This window comes from Cololabis saira, chromosome 17 (genome assembly GCF_033807715.1).
Source record: "Cololabis saira isolate AMF1-May2022 chromosome 17, fColSai1.1, whole genome shotgun sequence".
NCBI lineage: Eukaryota > Metazoa > Chordata > Actinopteri > Beloniformes > Belonidae > Cololabis > Cololabis saira.
Window position 1 is genome coordinate 36,771,688 of NC_084603.1, and position 18,944 is coordinate 36,790,631.

The 18,944-nt window shown below is 44.7% G+C and overlaps 1 protein-coding gene across 2 annotated transcripts in view; it reads left to right on the plus strand.

The window, feature by feature from the left end:
- Nucleotides 1-18,944, plus strand: part of LOC133463933 (regulating synaptic membrane exocytosis protein 1-like) — a 169,118-nt gene that overhangs the window by 63,971 nt on the left and 86,203 nt on the right. For both annotated transcript variants that reach the window (XM_061745731.1, XM_061745732.1), the window contains exons 3-4: nucleotides 866-1,076; nucleotides 5,476-5,487. In XM_061745731.1, the coding sequence (XP_061601715.1) occupies nucleotides 866-1,076; nucleotides 5,476-5,487 (223 nt within the window). The remainder of the gene's footprint in view (nucleotides 1-865; nucleotides 1,077-5,475; nucleotides 5,488-18,944) is intronic.

Here is an 18,944-nt window from a genome sequence, read left to right on the forward strand (position 1 = left end):
TTTTTCCAAGCATCAGAACTTTTCTCCCTGGTCTAATGCGTTATTTAAGCATTAGATCATGTGTTCACGCAAGGCAAGGCAAGTTTATTTGTACAGGACTGTCTCAGAAAATTAGAATATTGTGATAAAGTCCTTTATTTTCTGTAATTGCAAAAATGTCATACATTCTTCACAGCTTAAGAAAACTCAAATATCCTATCTCAAAAAATTAGAATATTCTGGGAATGTTAATCTTAAACTGTAAACCATAATTAGCAATATTAAAATAATAAAAGGCTTGCAATATTTCAGTTGATTTGTAATGAATCCAGAATGTATGACATTTTTGTTTTTGTTTGTTTTTTTTTAATTGCATTACAGAAAATAAAGAACTTTATCACAATATTCTAATTTTGTGAGACAGTCCTGTATAGCACGATTCAAAACAATGTAATTCAAAGTGCTTTACATCAACATTAAAAGCAGCAAGACACAATTAAACAGTAAATAACAAATAAAATGAAATAAAATGATAAGAAAAGAGGTAAAATAATAAAAAGCACAACTTGTTAAAAAGTAAGGGCAGTAGAGTACAGCAGGTACATCTCATTCTTACAATGGCAAGAATTACGTTTCTATACGGTCAAAACGTACAAAGACAGGGTCAAAGTATTGAAAAAGTAATCTGTAACAATTCGTACGGTGAATTAAATCAATTTGACAATTCTACACCACGATGCCTGTTTCCAGGTCTTATTTCTCACAACTGACGAGAATTACGTTTCTATACGATCAAAACGTACAAAGACAAAGACGCAGTCGTACTTGGAGCATAATCTACCTTAAAAAGCATGCTCATGCATCTGTCCGGTTTGATGTTTTCCAGAGGAATCCAGCAGCAGCTGTCCAGCTACAGGGAGACGGTGATCCGGCAGGCGACGGCGGCGGCGGGCTCAGCCGTCCATCGGGACGACGCTCCCACCTGTGGCATCTGCCGTAAAACCAAGTTTGCAGATGGCTGCGGGAACTTGTGTTCGTACTGCCAGACAAAGTTCTGCGCTCGCTGCGGTGGCCGAGTGTCTCTGCGATCCAACACGGTAAGCGGCCGCTCGCCAGCTTTATCTCATAAACCACAATGAAGAAGCATGATTGAAGTTTCTGTTTTTCCATAGTAAAAACATATCACCTGAACAATCCTGGGGCTGTGGAGTAATATGTCCTTCACTTATGTGTTTACCTAATTCTGAGAAGGGTATTTGTATGAAAGATGCACTATTTTATGTCTGTAGAGGCAAAATGTGAACTAAATCAGCAATAATTAAGTCAAAACCATGCATATGCTTAACCCTTGTACTGTCTTTGGGTCAAAATGACCTAATTCTCCTGTTCCTTCCTTCCTTCCTTCCTTCCTTCCTTCCTTCCTTCCTTCCTTCCTTCCTTCCTTCCTTCCTTCCTTCCTTCCTCCTGCTCTCTCCTTCCTTCTTCCCTTCCTCTTTTCTTCCTTCCTTCCTTCCTTCCTTCCTTCCTTCCTTCCTTCCTTCCTTCCTTCCTTCCTTCCTTCCTTCCTTCCTTCCTTCCTTCCTTCCTTCCTTCCTTCCTTCCTTCTTTTTCCCTTCCTTCCTTCTTTCCACCTGCTCTCTCCTTCCTTCTTCCCTTCCTTCCTTCCTTCCTTCCTTCCTTCCTTCCTTCCTTCCTTCCTTCCTTCCTTCCTTCCTTCCTTCCTTCCTTCCTTCCTTCCTTCCTTCCTTCCTTCCTTCCTTCCTCCCTTCCTTCCTTCCTTCCTTCCTTCCTTCCTTCCTTCTTTCCTCGTGCTCTCTCCTTCCTTCTTCCCTTCCTCTTTTCTTCCTTCCTTCCTTCCTTCCTTCCTTCCTTCCTTCCTTCCTTCCTTCCTTCCTTCCTTCCTTCCTTCCTTCCTTCCTTCCTTCCTTTTCTCCCATTCTCCCTTCCTTCTTTTCTCCCTTCCTTCCTTCTTTCTTTCCTTCTTTTCATTCTTCCTTCCTTCCTTCCTTCCTTCTTTCCTCCCTTCTTCTCTTCCTCCTTCCTTGACCCTTGAAGACAGCACAAGGGTTGAGAGAATGCGTCAAAGTCCTAAACATTTGTCTGTTCAGTAAATCATTAGACAAAGTGCACAACTTCAGTCTAAACTCAAACCCCTGATGTTACTGGTGAAACAACTGCATAGAGAACTGACGGACTGGTTAAATGGAGAAGCCACATGAAGCTGTGTTGATGAGTGAGCGGTACGTTAGCTCGGTTTGTATTAATGCTGGAGTAGAAGATGTCTGGAATCAAGAAAACAAGGCTCATTTCAAAAGTATATAAACAAAATATTCAGCCACTTTCCTTCTCACTGACGTTAAACTAACAGATTATATCCAGATAGGCTACACATACTGTACGTTTATTATGAGTGGGGTCTTTTACTGCTTAGTGCTGGGCGTTGTCTCCACTCCTGAGCTGTGAGCTTCGTCGCTCATATTTTAAAGAGAATATGTTTTGTAATGCATGTGGTTTGGGAGGTTTATGAAAGGTGAAAGGATATTTACTGGTCCAACTGAAACACGGCCACTACTCGATCACTCGATCTCTCCTCGGCCTCCCGTCTCCTCTCAGTTGTGTCCATCGAGGAAACGCCACACTAACATCCACTCCACTTCTACCTCTTTTGAGCTCTCGCCAGAGCGAGTACAACGCCGTTCACATGTACCGTATTTTACAGACTATAAATTGCGTTTTTTTTCATAGTGCGACTTAAATTGTGGAGCACCTTAAGTGTGAAATTATTAACACATTATTACCGGTTTATCATTACGGAAGAGCATTAGGGCCAGGTAGGAGAAAAATAAAAATAATATTTTAGAGGAGGAAGATTTTTTTTTCATTATGCACTTCGAGAAAAAAGTCGAAATGTCGAGAAAAAAGTTGAAATGTCGATAATAATAACAGTTGCATAACTTCAGAAATGTACCCTTAGCGTTCCACTCCAAGGATGTAAGTTAGTTAGTTATTTACGGCTGCTGCTGCTTTAGAGCTGTCAGTCTCCTAACTGGATTTGATGGGCCAGAGGAGACATTTCCACTTTATTCACAAAATTGTATTTCAACTTTATTCTCGAAATTTCTACTTTATTCATGAAATTTCAACTTTATTCTTGAAATTGTATTTCAACCTTAATCTCGACATTTTAACTTTTTTCTCGAAATTGTATTTCAACCTTAATCTCGACATTTCAACTTTTTTCTCGAAATTGTATTTCAACATTAATTCCGACATTTCGACTTTTTTTTTTCGACATTTCGACTTTTTTCTCGAATTGCACAATAAAAAAAAAATGCATGGCCCTAATACTCGTCCGTACTTATACTCCAGTGCGACTTATATAAGTTTTATTCCCTCCTTATTATGCATTTTATGGATGGTGCGACTTGTACTCCGGAGCAACTTACTGTATAGTCCGGAAAATACGATACTGAGCATGTGTGAGACGAGTGTGTGTAACCATCACGGAAACTACAGACGAAGATGTAAAGATGCGTTTGTCCCATATAGGACTGGTTATGTGGTTATATCTTCCCCATCACAGCAGCCAAACCTCCACCCGGCAGACTGAAAGTGCAGCTGTACGTCGGCTCGGGCCTCAGGTGTGGGAGCTCAGGTGGACGTGATGAGCCGTGGCTGACGTGCGGGCTCCTCTGTCTGTACAGTGCGCTCTGGATATGTGTGTTCAGATGTTTATGCGTGCCTGCACTCATGTGCACATGAGCTACGGCTGCGTGTGTGTGGCCCCGGCAAGGGCTGGTAAAGGTTAATTGGGCATTAGACTGAGCTGTGGACGGAGGGGGTGTCTCTGCGTCCCGGGGGTCCGGAGCTGCCCTATAAACACACCCAGTGGGGTGTGCGTGTGTGTCATCTGCAGCTGGGAAGTGAGTCTTCTTAAATGGGTGTCGTCCCGTCTCTAACCCTCTTCCCCTTCCCTACGTTCGCCGGCGTGACATTTAATGCCCTCACGCACGCACAAACATGCCCGTACTTAAAAGTACATCCTAATTAGTCAGTGGCGGGGAGTGTTCAGCTGTGGCGTGCAGGGCGGCGCGCTAGGGAGGGCCACAGCTCCATTCAGTGTGAGGAGAAGGTCTTTGAAAGTTTCATTTGGCAAATGAGCACAACGACAAGCAGACAATTAAAGAGCAACAGAACAACAACCCTCCTCTACTGTAACACAAGTTTGGACTTAATTTGTCCTCAGTAGATACTTTCAGTTGAAAAAAGCATGACTAGCTTGTGTCAAACAGACATCAGGGATGCTCTAATAGCTATAATGAAAGGACTGAGGGGAAGTTATACAGTCTTAAAACGTTATCGCTACACTTGGTTCCCTTAAATCGGGGGTCGGCAACCCGCGGCTCTAGAGCCGCATGCGGCTCTTTAGCGCCGCCCTGGTGTCTCCCTGGAGCTTTTTCAAAAATGTTTGAAAATGGAAATAGATGAGGGAGGGAAATATATTTTTTGTTTTAATATAGTTTCTGTAGGAGGAAAAACATGACACAAACATTCTTAATGTTTTCCAATGCTGTAAAAATGTGTAGAATAAATATAAAATGTCAACATTTCTGTTAACGAAGATTTGCGTCATAGCCTGCGACACATGTTTCTACCAGCAGGGCGGCGCCAGGCAGGAGGCTGTTGTAAACAAACCGGCCAAAGGGATTGTTTCCAAAGGGAAAAAGAGAAAAATAACTGAGGAGAAAAGAGGATTCAATGTTTCTTGGACCGAATAATTTGCATTCATTGCCTGAATGTTTGCTCTGTAGCGAGAAGTTATCCAATAACAAAAAGAGCAACGTGGAAAGACATTTGCATGCTACATTTACAGCCGAGGATCCAGTTATAACTAATATAGATACATGCAGCATGTGTTGCCTTCATTGACATTTCGAGCGCCACTCGCGGCCAGAGCGAGAACTGCAGGTCGCATACGCGTTCAGTGTCTTTTTGAGAAAGTGCCCGTTGACGTGTCAAATGAACGCAGGACATGCGTGTCGGCCATGATGCGTAGGCGTTCTGAACTGCAAGTATATCTGGGCTTTAAGACAGCTGGAATGGTAGTGCAAAGTTGCTTTGTTTGGATTTTCCAGTAGCAGGGAGAGATGCTCACGAGACCTAACAAATATTCCTCAAAATTAAACTGAAATTGGTATTTTAACATACAAACCGAATTTGTGTTGTTTTAATGGTAAACATCATTGCATATTTGGACATACATTATTTTACAACTCAGCTGTTTGGTCTGACGGATCTTTTGGGGGTTGAGCAGACTTTTGAAGGACTCCACTGGCCAGCAAATGCTGAACTTGAACTACTTCAGTAAAACAGAAATGTCCGTGCATCAGTGTTTGTTCCTGGAAAGAATGTTAGAGCATTGCAATGCTTTGTGATATCATGTTTGTTAAAAATTTTATCTGTCTTTTTTCCTCCATATGGCTTACTGGGTTGCAGGAGGACAAAGTGGTAAGTGCTGTTTTTTATTTATTTATTTCTTGACTATATAACTCTTGCCTTTAAGACATTGAACCTTAATGGATGGAAATAACACCCACACGTGTGTGTATGTGTCTTCTTTTGTGTCTGTTGTGTAGGAGTTGTAGTATGTGCTACTAGTGTATGTTATGTATACCTACTACAAAGAATGGGTTGTTAAATGAATGGTATTCAAATACAGTAATCCCTCGCTATAACGCCGATTTGCATTGTGCGTTGTATTCTGCATTCTGATTGGCTAAACAGTCTCCCTTCACTTCCTGTGTGTCATTCAGTACGTGCACATGCAGCGATTCAAGGTGGTTGGAGATCTGATCAGATAATGACATGCAGAAGATTGGATCAACTTGTCTGATCACACATGCTGTTCTGAGATCAGACAGAATCAGATTGAATAAGCCACTGTAACCAGAGCATGGCTGACTCCGTGACGCTAGGTGGCGCTGTACCCGAGGTAACCATGGTAACCATTTCAACAAAGAGCCACTTCCGGTTGACCTCCGCTTAACAACGAAAGGAAAAAGTGCATTCTAAGGGCCAATCCCAATTCTCCTTCACTCGCCCTTCTTTTCTCCACTCGCACTTCTTTTCTTCCCTAACCCCTAAAAAAGAAGGGGGAGATTTTAGGGCACTTGAGATCTAGGGCACTTGGCCCAGGTGCCTGTCCCATTTCTCCTACTCCCCCTCGTTTTCATCCCTAACCTGATCAGGAAGCAGAGAGCCAAAAGCTGTTTTAATTTCAGCTGTAGTGCTGTTAATATGGCACTTTATTAAGTTTTAATATTTTTTCAGGTATAAAGGTAACCTTAAGATCCGCAACCGGGGCTCAGTTTATCCAAATAACGCCTGTTAAGAAATTTGACCCGATGTTTTCGGAGATGAGAAGAGCCGCCGCCCCCGGGGAGCAACCTCAGCTCACAGCCCGAGAAGAGACGTGTCCGCCGGGTCAAGCTGCTGCGTCAGCCCCGGGAGAGAAACTCTCTCTGGGACGCTGCTCTGTTGAGAATCACGCCGGCTGAAATAAATCATTTAGGAAGATGTTGGTTTAATAGATGAAATCTAACAGTTGTAGCTACGCCTGTTAAGAAATTTGCTCCGAAATTTAGAGATTTCTGTCTCCGGAGTTTGGGTCTGCGTTAAATCGACGCAGAGCCTACGGCGTAGGGTACGGCGTATTTTGTTTTTTTTTTATGCCACAGTTTGCAGATTGATTGTTGATGCGTGGGCTAACGTGTCTGCTGGGATTATTTTGCGAGCTTTTGCAAAAGCGTGCATTTCCGAGGCACCGCACGGCACGGAACGTGACTCTGACAGCGAGGAATTCGGACTGGCACAGCTGATTTAGCGGAGCTCTTTTTTTTTTTTTTTTTTTAACAATCTGTTTATTATGGTTTTCACATAAAAAAAATACAATGGTTCACAAGATCAACAATTGTAAAAAATAACAGAGCCGTAAAACAAGACTCAACCTCTCCATCCCTCCCCCCACCCCCCCTGGCACCTACCCTATTCAAGCACAAGAAAAACAAAATATGAAGAGTTACTTAGCAAAAATAGAATACATAAATAACCGTATGTGCATCATGCAAAATAAAATGTTGACAGTCCCCTTTCAGTCTAAAGAGATCTTACATTCCGTGCTGTTCACATAAGACACAAAGGAGTTCCAAGTCACATCAAATGAATCAGATCTATTAGAGAGGGTCAGTCTGATCTTCTCCAGTTTAAGAAAGTAAAGCACCTCTTTAATCCAGCTCGTATGGGTGGGTGGGGCTGTTGATTTCCATCTCAGCAGGATCAGCCTCCTGGCCAGCAGGGTTGTAAATGCAGTCAAGTCTTTGTTAGCAGGAGAAAGAACAGATTGCGAAGGCCACACACCAAACAGGGCGGTTAGAGCATTAGGGGCGACATCTTTACCCATTACTTTGGATAATGTAAAAAAAATATCAGACCAAAATCTTTTCAACGAGGGGCAGCTCCAAAACATGTGTATGTAGCTTGCGGTGGCCTGGTGACATCGGTCACACAGAGGAGACACTGTGTCAAACATTTTTGCGAGCCGCGCTTTGGTATAGTGAGCCCGATGTATGATCCGGCATTGCATAAAACTATGTCTAGCACAAATTGAAGACTTATCTACTCTTCTCAAAACTTCCACCCACTCCTCATCGAGGATTTTCGCACCTAAATCTGCTTCCCAGGCTGTTTTAAGCGTAGTTGAGGAGTCCAGATGAAGGTCATAAATATTTGAATAAATTACCGAGATTGCCCCCCTCAATGAGGTTAGAGGTCTCAGGAACATCTCAAAATTTGAAGGATTAGGTAGAGCTGGGAATTCTGGGAATGCAGTACGGGCCCAATGCCGCGCTTGCAGGTATCTAAAAAATTGTCCCTTAGGGAGTGAGAATTTATCGACAAGTTGTTGAAACGATGCAAAAATTGAGTCAACATACATGTCTCTTACGGTTTTTATGCCCAGCCTGGCCCATAAAGCAAAGGAATTGTCCAGTAAAGACGGCGGGAATGCGTGATTCGCTGACAACGGGGCCCCGACAGAGAATCTATGCAGGCCAAAATGGCGTCTAAATTGAGCCCAGGTCTTCAGACAAGAGGCCACCATTACATTTTTAGCAAAACCAGAGGTAGAGGAGTGAGGGGGTGAGTATAACAAGGCCTTCAAGGATACCGGATGAGCTGAGTTCGCCTCCATGACCAACCACGATGGGGGGACCCCAATGTTTTCGTACTGAATCCAGTAATTTAAATTCCTAACAGTGGTCGCCCAGTGGTAGTATAAAAAGTTAGGTAACGCCATTCCACCTGCGACTTTGGGTCTTTGTAATACTTGGCGGCTCAACCTAGGAGTCTTTTTGTTCCAAACAAAATCCAGGATAAGGCTGTCTATTTAGCGGAGCTCTTTAATGCAGAAACAGAGGATGAGACTTAATGGGTTTGATTAATGTAAAAACTGAAATAAAGTAGCCTACAATCAAACAAAGTTTTGCTCCCGCTGTATTTTTAAATACGCACACTCCTGTGCTTGTGTGTGTTCTTGTGTGTGTGCCGTTTCGGTCGGTGCGCCATGTGTTTTAAATACAGAAATATGACACAAGACTGAGGCTTGGCCTTTTCACACGGCGCCCGTATGGTCGCGAAAATACAGTATTTATATATGAAATGTCAGAATAGGAAATATTTTGACGACACCCCTGAAGCAGTCACACGACACCCCAGGGAGCTACTACTGAGCAGCGTTGCGTCGTCTCCTTTCACTTCCGGGTGAATCCCCTCCCCCGGGGGAAAACCCCACCCGGGGGAAATTCTCGAGCATGCGCAGACTGTAATATCCATGTCTCCGTACACATGGCATTAACAAGGCGGTTGCGACTGGCTTATCTAGGTGCTGCAAGCGGGTTGATGAATCCAGTCTGATCAGATTACTTGACTGACTTAAGGTGTTCACATGCAGTTTAAAAGTCAGTACGATGCGTGCAAATGATCTCCAACCAGCTTGAATCGCTGCATGTGCACGTACTGACTGTCGTTACGGTTTAATATGTACTGTACATGTACATAAAACAGCTTGCCAAATTTAAGTTTGCAATTTTTCTCCAAAACCCATAATGTTGACAAAACATTCTGCACCGATTCTCCCGTTCAAATCCAATTAATCGGGTCGCGGTGGGGCGGTGCTGATCTCCACAATTTGAAGCCTTGTATAATAATTGTAAAAAAAATAAAGGTTACTACTTCACGGATCTCACCTATCATAGGTTCTTTTTGGAACGTAACCCCCGCGAAAAACGAGGGATTACTGTACACTGATCTCCTGGACTCAACATCATCTTACAGTTACACCAGAACCCAATTCTCCATTTCCCTTGTTAGTTGTTGTTCGCTTCGCTTCCCAATGAAGGCGTTACATCTGGAAAGCAAGGCTGGACCTTCAACGTACTTGTTGGGACATAAACCGATACACCACATGAACAATTCATTTTTTCCATGCGAAAACATGCCATAAAACGAGTGGCAGTCAAACTATGTGAACATGGGGTCGTTACAAGGTCCCCATGGGGAACATGTTCACCGCTCTGACGAATATAACCTTGGCCGTGGTGTGGTGCAGTTTTGTTGTTGTAGTCTTTGAGAGAGAAGAGTGAGTGCTGCCTCAAACGTTTGCAAGGACCAGATGAATTTTGAAATATAAAACCAACGTGATTGGCCTCTTGTTTGTGACATTCATCCCCTTCAGAACAAATGCACATATTCAGTCAACTTTCACATAGCCTGTCTTCCTCAGACATTTGCTTGTGTCATGGTCTTCCCCAGTTTGTTACAACATAGTGTGCAGAAAGAAGGCATGCGCAGAAGGGAAGAAGGGAGAAAAGAAGGAAGGAAGGGAGAAAAGAAGAAATGAAGGGAAAGAATGGAGGAAAGAAGGAAGGAAGGAAGGAAGGAAGGAAGGAAGGAAGGAAGGAAGGAAGGAAGGAAGGAAGGAAGGAAGGAAGGGAGAAAAGAAGGAAGCGTGAAAAGAAGGAAGGAAGGGAGAAAAGAAGGGAGAAAAGAAGGAAGGGAGAAAAGAAGGAAGGAAGGAAAGAAGGGAGGAAAGAAGGAAGGAAGGAAGGAAGGAAGGAAGGAAGGAAGGAAGGAAGGAAGGAAGGAAGGAAGGAAGGAAGGAAAGAAGGGAGAAAATAAGGAAGGGAGAAAAGAAGGAAGCGAGAAAAGAAGGAAGGAAGGGAGAAAAGAAGGGAGAAAAGAAGGAAGGAAGGAAAGAAGGGAGGAAAGAAGGAAGGAAATAAGGAAGGAGGGGAGAAAAGAAGGAAGGAAGGAAAGAAGGAAGGAAGGAAGAAAAGAAGGAAGGAAGGGAGAAATGAAGGAAGGAAAGAATGGAAGAAAGAAGGAAGGAAGGAAGGAAGGAAGGAAGGAAGGAAGGAAGGGAGAAAAGAAGGAAGGAAGGAAGGAATGGAGAAAAGAAGGAAGGAAGGGAGAAAAGAAGGAAGGAAGGAAAGAAGGGAGGAAAGAAGGAAGGAAGGAAAGAAGGGAGGAAAGAAGGAAGGAAGGAAAGAAAGGAGGAAGGAAGGAAGGAAGGAAGGGAGAAAAGAAGGAAGGAAGGGAGAAAAGAAGGAAGGAAGGAAGGAAGGAATGGAGAAAAGAAGGAAGGAAGGGAGAAAAGAAGGAAGGAAGGAAAGAAGGGAGGAAAGAAGGAAGGAAGGAAAGAAGGGAGGAAAGAAGGAAGGAAGGAAAGAAAGGAGGAAGGAAGGAAGGAAGGAAGGGAGAAAAGAAGGAAGGAAGGAAAGAAGGAAGGAAGGGAGAAAAGAAGGACGGAAGGGAGAAAAGAAGGGATGAAAGAAGGAAGGAAGGGAAAAAAGAAGGAAGGAAGGGAGAAAAGAAGGAATGAAGGAAGGAAAGAAGGAAGGAAGGAAGGAATGGAAAAAGAAGGAAGGAAGGGAGGAAAGAAGGAAGGAAGGAAAGAAGGGAGGAAAGAAGGAAGGAAGGGGAAAAAGAAGGAATGAAGGAAAGAAAGAAGGAATGAAGGAATGAAGGAAGGAAGGAAGGAAGGAAGGAAGGAAGGAAGGAAGGAAGGAAGGAAGGAAGGAAGGAAGGAAGGAAGGAAGGAAGGAAGGAAGGAAGGGAGAAGGAAGGAGAGAGCAGGAGGAAAGAAAGAACAGGAGAATGAGGTCATTTTGACCCAAAGACAGTACAAGGGTTAAACAACCTGAACCTGAATGTGATATGTAAAAAGGTAAAAAGACAATTACCCAAGAGAAGCCCCCAAGGCGATAGATGAAGAGAGGAGGAAGCTCCTCGTTGTGGAATGGCCTTTACACCAGTGGGAGAGCAGGGAGAACCAGGATGTGTCCAACAGTCCAGTCCTTCTCACCGTAGGGCTGCAGGTACTTGTGGGTCAAGCAGAAAGGGTTGGGAGTAAACCTGCATGAGTATTAGGGCTTTATTGACCCCAGAGTCCAATCACTGCTGCTTGAATTCCATGAGTGAACGCACCCTCCCAGTCAGTGCCTTCTTGTAACCACATCCTCTTTGATCTTTTACTTCTTTTACTTTCTCTACCATTTCAGGTTGTTTGTTACTACCCAGCAAAAAATCCTGTTTTTCTTTTTCTTTTTTCGTTAATATCCAAGAGCCCATAAATCTAAGAAAATTGCAAGATACAAGGATGTCTTTATTATCCCTCAGAGGCAACTTGTTATACAGCCAGCGGTAATCACACTATAAATTAATCAGCCAGCATTCAGTGAAAAAAAAGTAAACAAGGAATAAATCTTACTTGGAGGTCTTGCTGGCCTCATGGAGTGGGGATCTTTCCAACATGACCAGAGCGTGAAGCAGACCCGGGACACGCTAAACCATAAATTGTATTTCTCGGCTGCCCAGGGAATGCCTTGGTGTCCTCCTGGAAGGGAGAAAGAGCTGGGGGACATCTTGGACTCTGCTTATGCTGCTGTCCCCATGACCCAGGTGGACGGTTGAACCTTAGTAGAATAAAGTGTCATGTAGCTATTTAAAAAAAGAGAACAGAAAAAGAGGAACATTAAAAACATTGCCATCAACCAATAGTCTTATGAAAAATGGGACGGTTTGTGTTTTCCTCTTCGTGTCCCTCAGCAGAAAGTTTCATGTGTTTCAGTTGAAGTGCCCTACTTGCACATCCTGAAGTGTAAGCACTACTGAGGCGATACACTGTTGTCATGTAAAAACCAGCCACTTTAGGGGTGTAGTAAGTTCAGTCAAAACTCTAGCTCAGATCCAACGTGTCGTACGGATCTGTCCCCTGCGTCTAAACAAATGTAAAAACACAATTCTCTATCTACAAATACGGACAGGTAGGGCAGACGTCCATTGCTAACGTATACATTTGGCTTCATGTCACAGTTGTAAGAAGCTTGTTTAAACAAAGGTATCAATGTGAGCTTACATCCTCTCCGTCTACAACCAACGTGCTATCAGCTTGAGCAGCAGGTGTTTTGTGTATCCTGTATTGTACAGGATCTATGTAAAGTCTAATATCTCAACGGTAACCTATGTACCAGTAAGTCATTTGTGTTTCCTAAACATCAGCTCTCCTAATGCTTTTGACTGAGAAAAGTAATGCACTTCGTCGCAGGATCGAGATGGACATTTTGATGTATAACACACCTGGGTGCACGTTACGGTTCGGGCGAAGAAGCGGCCGAAGCAATGGAATAAATTGCGCCAAAATTACACAATTAATTCAAAATGGCCGACTTCCTGTTCAGTTTCGGCCATGGCGTCAATAGACTTTTCTTTAAGTTGCGACATGATACAGGTGTGTACCGATTTTCGTGCATGTACGTCAAACCATATTGTGGGGCTTGAGGCACAAAGTTTTTTTCTGTATGGACCAATCAAATGAAGGGGGGGCGCGCTTTTTGGCGTCTATCGTCGCCACTGTAACGCTTTTGACTGAGAAAAGTAATGCGCGTTGTCGCAGGATCGAGACGCACATTTTGATGTATAACACACCTGGGTGCACGTTACGGTTTGGGCGAAGAAGCGGCCGAAGCAATGGCATAAATTGCGCCAAAATTATACGATTAATTCAAAATGGCCGACTTGCTGTTCGGTTTCGGCCATGGCGCCAAGAGACTTTTCTTTAAGTTGCGACATGATACAGGTGTGTACTGATGTTCGTGCATGTACGTTAAACCGTATTGTGGGGCTTGAGGCACAAAGTTTTCTAGGGGGCGCTGTTGAGCCATTAGGCCACGCCCATTAATGCAAACCATTAAATTATCAATATATATAGAATATATTTTTGCCAGGCCTGGCTTGCGTGCAAAATCTGGTGACTTTTGGGGCATGTTTACGGGGACAAAAAGGCCCTCATTTCATCGGAAGAAGGAAAAAAAAAACAAGGAAAATTCTTATAGATACAATAGGGCCTTCGCACTGTCAGTGCTCGGGCCCTAATGATCTAGATATTTCCTGTTTTTATTAGTTTACAGTGGTATGTTTGACTCTGGGTCTACATGCAGCACTAAAGCGGAGACCTCTAGATGTGATGTGACCGCTTCGTCAAACTTCAAGTACATCCTAGGCCTTGGAGTTTGGGGTTCATGATTCCCAAGTCTGCCCACAGATCTGGTTGATTAACCCGGATGTGGGGGGGATTCGCACAGCTCCAAAACACGGTGCAGCCCCATTCTGAACAGATTATCTACGAAGTGGCATCGGGACAACAGGATTTTTATGGAAAGTGACAGTATTTGTTGTACAGATGCCTGCTTTTACTGTAAAGATATGTTCCTCATCATTATCATGTAGCCATGTTAAACAAGAGTTGAGCAGAACCATGCAATGTGATTCTGCTGGAGAAGTGTTCCTGGCGGACATACCTTTAACACCTTTTCCTGCTTGTGCAGCGATGTCAGGTTCAAAACCTTACTTGGCCTTGGCTGCCTTCCCCAAAGGCAGCTGCCAAACAGGCACTTTGATGTTACTTGGCTGGGCCTGAGTGCCTGGGCTGTCTACGAGTGCTTTGTTGTGCTGTACATAGCAGTCTCACTCCCTTGCTAAAGCTTGGTACAACAGTCACTGGCTCTAAAATGAAAAGTTTTGGCAGGACGGAGACCTTATGTAGCTCTGGCGGCATAACCGTTCTGCAGACCAGGTTGATTTACTGTTTTACAGGGATTCATTTAATTACTCAGGGAATGATTAATCTTGTCTTGTTCATTGGTTGAAAAGTTGCCTTACCTACTTTTTCCACTCCACAGTATAAAACCAAAGTAAAAATGACAAAGATAAGTTCTGATCCTGAACGATTTGTGGTTCAAATTTTGTTGTTCAGCCCAGATCAATAATCAGTAAGTCGGTTTTGCAGTTGGTGTCACTGTTACGGCCCGCGGCCTCTGGACATGGATTTTCGTCTGGGTGGTCTCACTGGGATGATTGGCTGACCGGCGGGATGGCTCCACCCCTGTGCCTGGCTGTGCGGTTCCTTGCCTGCGGTTGGCTGACTGTGCTATCCCCAATCCGGGATTGGCCGCTTCCTCCTCAGCTCAGCCTGATTCATCAGTCCTATTTAAGGAGCCGGCTGATGGCAACTCCTACTCAGCTTGCCTCATTCTGGGTTTGGTTGTCAGCCTGAGTGTGTAAACCCATTGTGTAAACCTGCTTGTTTTCTGAATGTGGGTGGCCCTTTTGTCAAAACTGCACTTGTGGTCTTTGGTTTACCTTTATGTTTTCTTTTATCCTTTTTGTTTTGTTGTATTACAGGGATATTTTGTGTTTTGAGGTTTTGGGTTTGGTTAGAACCTATTTTCTGTTAGCACTATCTTACAGCCTTGTTTTCTATTTAGTTCGTATTAATAAATACTTTGACTAAAGATTTGTATGTGGGTCTGATGACACAACCCCTTTATTCAGTAGCGAATTGGGAGTTTGTAACAGTCACAGGGTCTTAAAGGTTACTTCTGGGACATCACAGTATAGAAATGTCCAGTTTAACCTATATCTATACCTAGAACCTCTGACACTGACATTTATTTTTTTTAAATATTTTTACCCCCGATTTTTTTTTTTATCACCCAGTGCTCCTACCTAAGTCAGTCCATTGCTCTCCCTCTACCAACCCTGGGAGGCCCTACACTGAGCTCAAGTCTGTTCCTTACTTGACGAGTGAGCAGGCCGCTCGCTCCTAGGGTGGGGCTTCTCCAGCCGGACGTAGCGCGTGGAAGGATCGCGTTATTCCGGCCAGATCCTCCCCACCCCATCTGGTGCCCCGGCAGTAGAGGGGGCAGTAGAGCCCAGGACTGCTGCATGTTTTTGTGAGGGTAGCTCACATTAGCTACACATGAAAACTCCACACAGAAAGGCCCTTTCGCCAACCCCACCACCCAGGTGCTCAAGTCATGGAGGAACTTAACACGCACTCAGCGCTCACAGCGTCCCTGGTTAGAATTGAACCCAGGACCTCTAGCTGTGAGACGGCTGCACTACCAGCTGCGCCACCGTACCCCCCGAAACTGACATTTATACAAGAAATTAGCAAACTGGTAAAGACATTGAGGGCAACTGCATCCCACTGTATCAAAATCCCTGAGGTCCTCCAGCACACTTGTTATATATAAATTTGCTAACTTAAAGCAGCACAATGTAACTTTTCCACCTTAATATAATATTTCCAGAGTCATTGTGATGGAACATCAACTTCCAACAGGTTTAATGAACCTCTGTCATGGTCTGAGGGGTCTGTATCGCCTTCACTGGCTCTATGTAATTTTGAGGTGGATGGTAGGAACCCTTCCACACTACTGGTAAAGCACTACCGCTTTTGTCCAAAGGAGCCGCCAAACTCAACAAAAGCTGAAAGTTACATTGTGCTGCTCTAACAGTTGTATTGTATGACTGAATCATCTTAAATATACGCAGTGGTTAAAGAAGGAAGGAAGGGAAAAAATAAGGAAGAAAAGAAGGACGGAAGGGGGGAAGGAAGGAAAGAAGGAAGGAAGGAAGGAAGGAAGGAAGGAAGGAAGGAAGGAAGGGAGAAAAGAGGAAGGGAAGAAGGAAAGAGAGAGCAGGAGGAAAGAAGGAAGGAAGGAAGGAAGGAAGGAAGGAAAGAAGGAAGGAAGGGAGAAAAGAGGAAGGGAAGACGGAAGGAGAGAGCAGGAGGAAAGAAGGAAGGAAGGGAAAAAAGAAGGAAGAAAGGAAGGAAGGAAGGAAAGAGGAAGGGAAGAAGGAAAGAAGGACGGGAGAATTAGGTAATTTTGACCCAAAGACAGTACAAGGGTTAAGAAAGTAAAATAGCCCCATTGATGAAGGAAGGAACTTCCTGGAGGCATTGGGCTCCAACAATGTCTCTGTGTCTGCAGTAATACCCTCGACAACGGTGCTCCTTCGTGTGCTCAGGGGTGCGTGGACCTGAATATACTGCTTGAAGCTTTAATTTGTCTAAGTATTTGGTACTGAACTGTGAGTCAACTAATAAATGTGAGTCAGGTCTTTATAGATATTCTGTGAGTGGTGCATGGGCTGTGGCGTGACACATGGATGATATTCAGGGCTCATCATTGTGGCTATGATGGCTGCACAAGTGATGGAGAGATGAGCGTACTGTGGGCTGATACTGTGGGGAGTGTGTTGCCCATGCCGGTCTCCTGGCACACACACAGCTCTACTTTCTCTAATTGTAATGTCCAGGACTGCTTTGCTTTTATGGCGCTTTAACTGGACTGTTTGGCCCAACCGCGTTGCTGTTTTAAGACTAATTATGATTCAGAAATACCGTCATTACTGCTTCACCCACTGTACTGGTGTCTCTTCAGAGCATGGATGCTGTTAATTACTGGCAGGAGGTTTTTTGTTTTTAAAGTACATCCTGTCTCTGACAACAGAGCTCTTCCTAGTTCATGATGAGGAAGAGACGCTCCTGTCCGACTGAAGGATGTTTGAAGTTCCTAGAGTAGATGAGGAGTGGATTGGCATATCTTTAACATTAAAACTTCATCATTATTTTCAGTTCATAAGTAGTCTTCAGTGGGAGCAGTGTTTGGTATTGGAAGTGTAGCTTTGCATATTTGTGAGAGAGAAGCAAACGGCTACAGTAGCACCAATGTAATGAGTCCTTGCAGCTTCGTCTCTCATTTCATTTATTTAGTTAATGCTAAAATGCTAAAGTGACACTGGCAGATACCCCGCTTTAAAAACCAAATCTAGCAACTTTTTTACATTAACCCACACAGGGTGGCGTGTCGAGCCGGCCCCACCTACAACTCGCCTCTGATGGTGTTTAATGTTAAGTTTGTTGTTGTTTATGTGTAGTTTAGGCATCAGAATTTATCCCAAGTGTTGTTTCATTATCTTTTAACACTTGTGGAAATAAATTCTGATTAATTTGAATGAGAGAAGTTGTTTGTGTTCATTTTATTATTTTATACACATTTTTTATACACATTACCCAGGCCAACACACGGCCAATGTTCCGGGAGCGTCCTCGGGACCAGGCAGACCTGCGAGACAGTTCGGGGGGTCGCCCTCAAGGCCTAGGCTTGGACTTGGCGTGGGGCTTGGACTCGGCGTGGGGCTTGGACTCGACGTGGGGCTTGGAATCGGCGTGGGGCTTGGACGTGGCGTGGAACTTGGCTTGAGGGCAGACAGGATACGATGAGCCAGCTGAGGGGGAACCCGGGTCCTTGGCGATGGCTGCGGGGGAACCCGGGTCCTTGGCGATGGCTGCGGGGGAACCCGGGTCCTTGGCGATGGCTGCGGGGGAACCCGGGTCCTTGGCGATGGCTGCGGGGGAACCCGGGTCCTTGGCGATGGCTGCGGGGGAACCCGGGTCCTTGGCGATGGCTGCGGGGGGTCCGGGACCATCACCGGAGCAGGGGCTGATGCGTCCGGGACCACCACCGACACAGGAGACGATGCGCCCAGGACCACCGCCGGAACAGCGGCTAGCTGGGGCTGGCGCCGACGCCTTCGTCGTCTCCCCAGAGCCTGAATGCTCCTGGGCCCACCCCGAGCCAGGCGTGTTCCCTGGAAGGGGCACTCCTCCTCCTCGTACCAGCCAGGAGTTCTGCCTCCCGGTACACGTGTTGCCAGCAGGCAAAATTTTCTCCCGCTGGGTCCATGCTGGTCGGTCCATTCTGTCAAGGATGGTTGTTTGAGGACCCAGACGCAGGAGAGCGGGAGGCAGGAGTTCCAAAAACAGGGTTTATTTAGAACCAAACAAAACCAAAAGCGCTGCTTAGCAGGATCAAAAAAAGGACCAGGATCATGAATGACAAAACTGACAAGGAGAACATGGAGGGAGCAAACAGTACGGACCGACCGGGAGCAGGGAAAGACAAGACCAGATATACACAGGGGATAACGAGACACAGGTGCGAACAATCAGGGCAGATGGAAAACAGGCGGGGCAGAACAGAAAACACAAACTGGGGGAAATGTCAAACCCTGACACCTTCCCCTCAATTCGGCTCCAGGCCCCGGGCAGGTATGGACACGCCATTACACTGACCAACGTTGAACACGCGTTCTTCGTCCAGGGACAATGACTGACTATCTTTAGGAGCAGTTATGTAGCAGGACTTTTTCCTCACATCTTCGGATGTGGCCAGAAACATTGTTGTCAAGCTAAGCCAGACGAAGCACATCCCTGCCTACAACCTAAAGATGGAGGAGGTAATCATGTCAAGAAGCACTTTTTTGTTTTATTGGTTAAAATCGCTTTTACATTCTGACAAGAAATAATGAAGTAAACGTTCAGAGACTGATATAAAATCCATTTGTCATGTGTGGAGGCTGGGCTGTCACAAAAACACACCCAACTGAGCTATTGGATGGACCCTCCCCTCAAATGAGGATGAGTGAATGACTGCCGAGGATCAGCTGCACGGAGTCTGGAGCTCAGACATCTGTAGCTTTCACCTGCAGACAGATGTGGA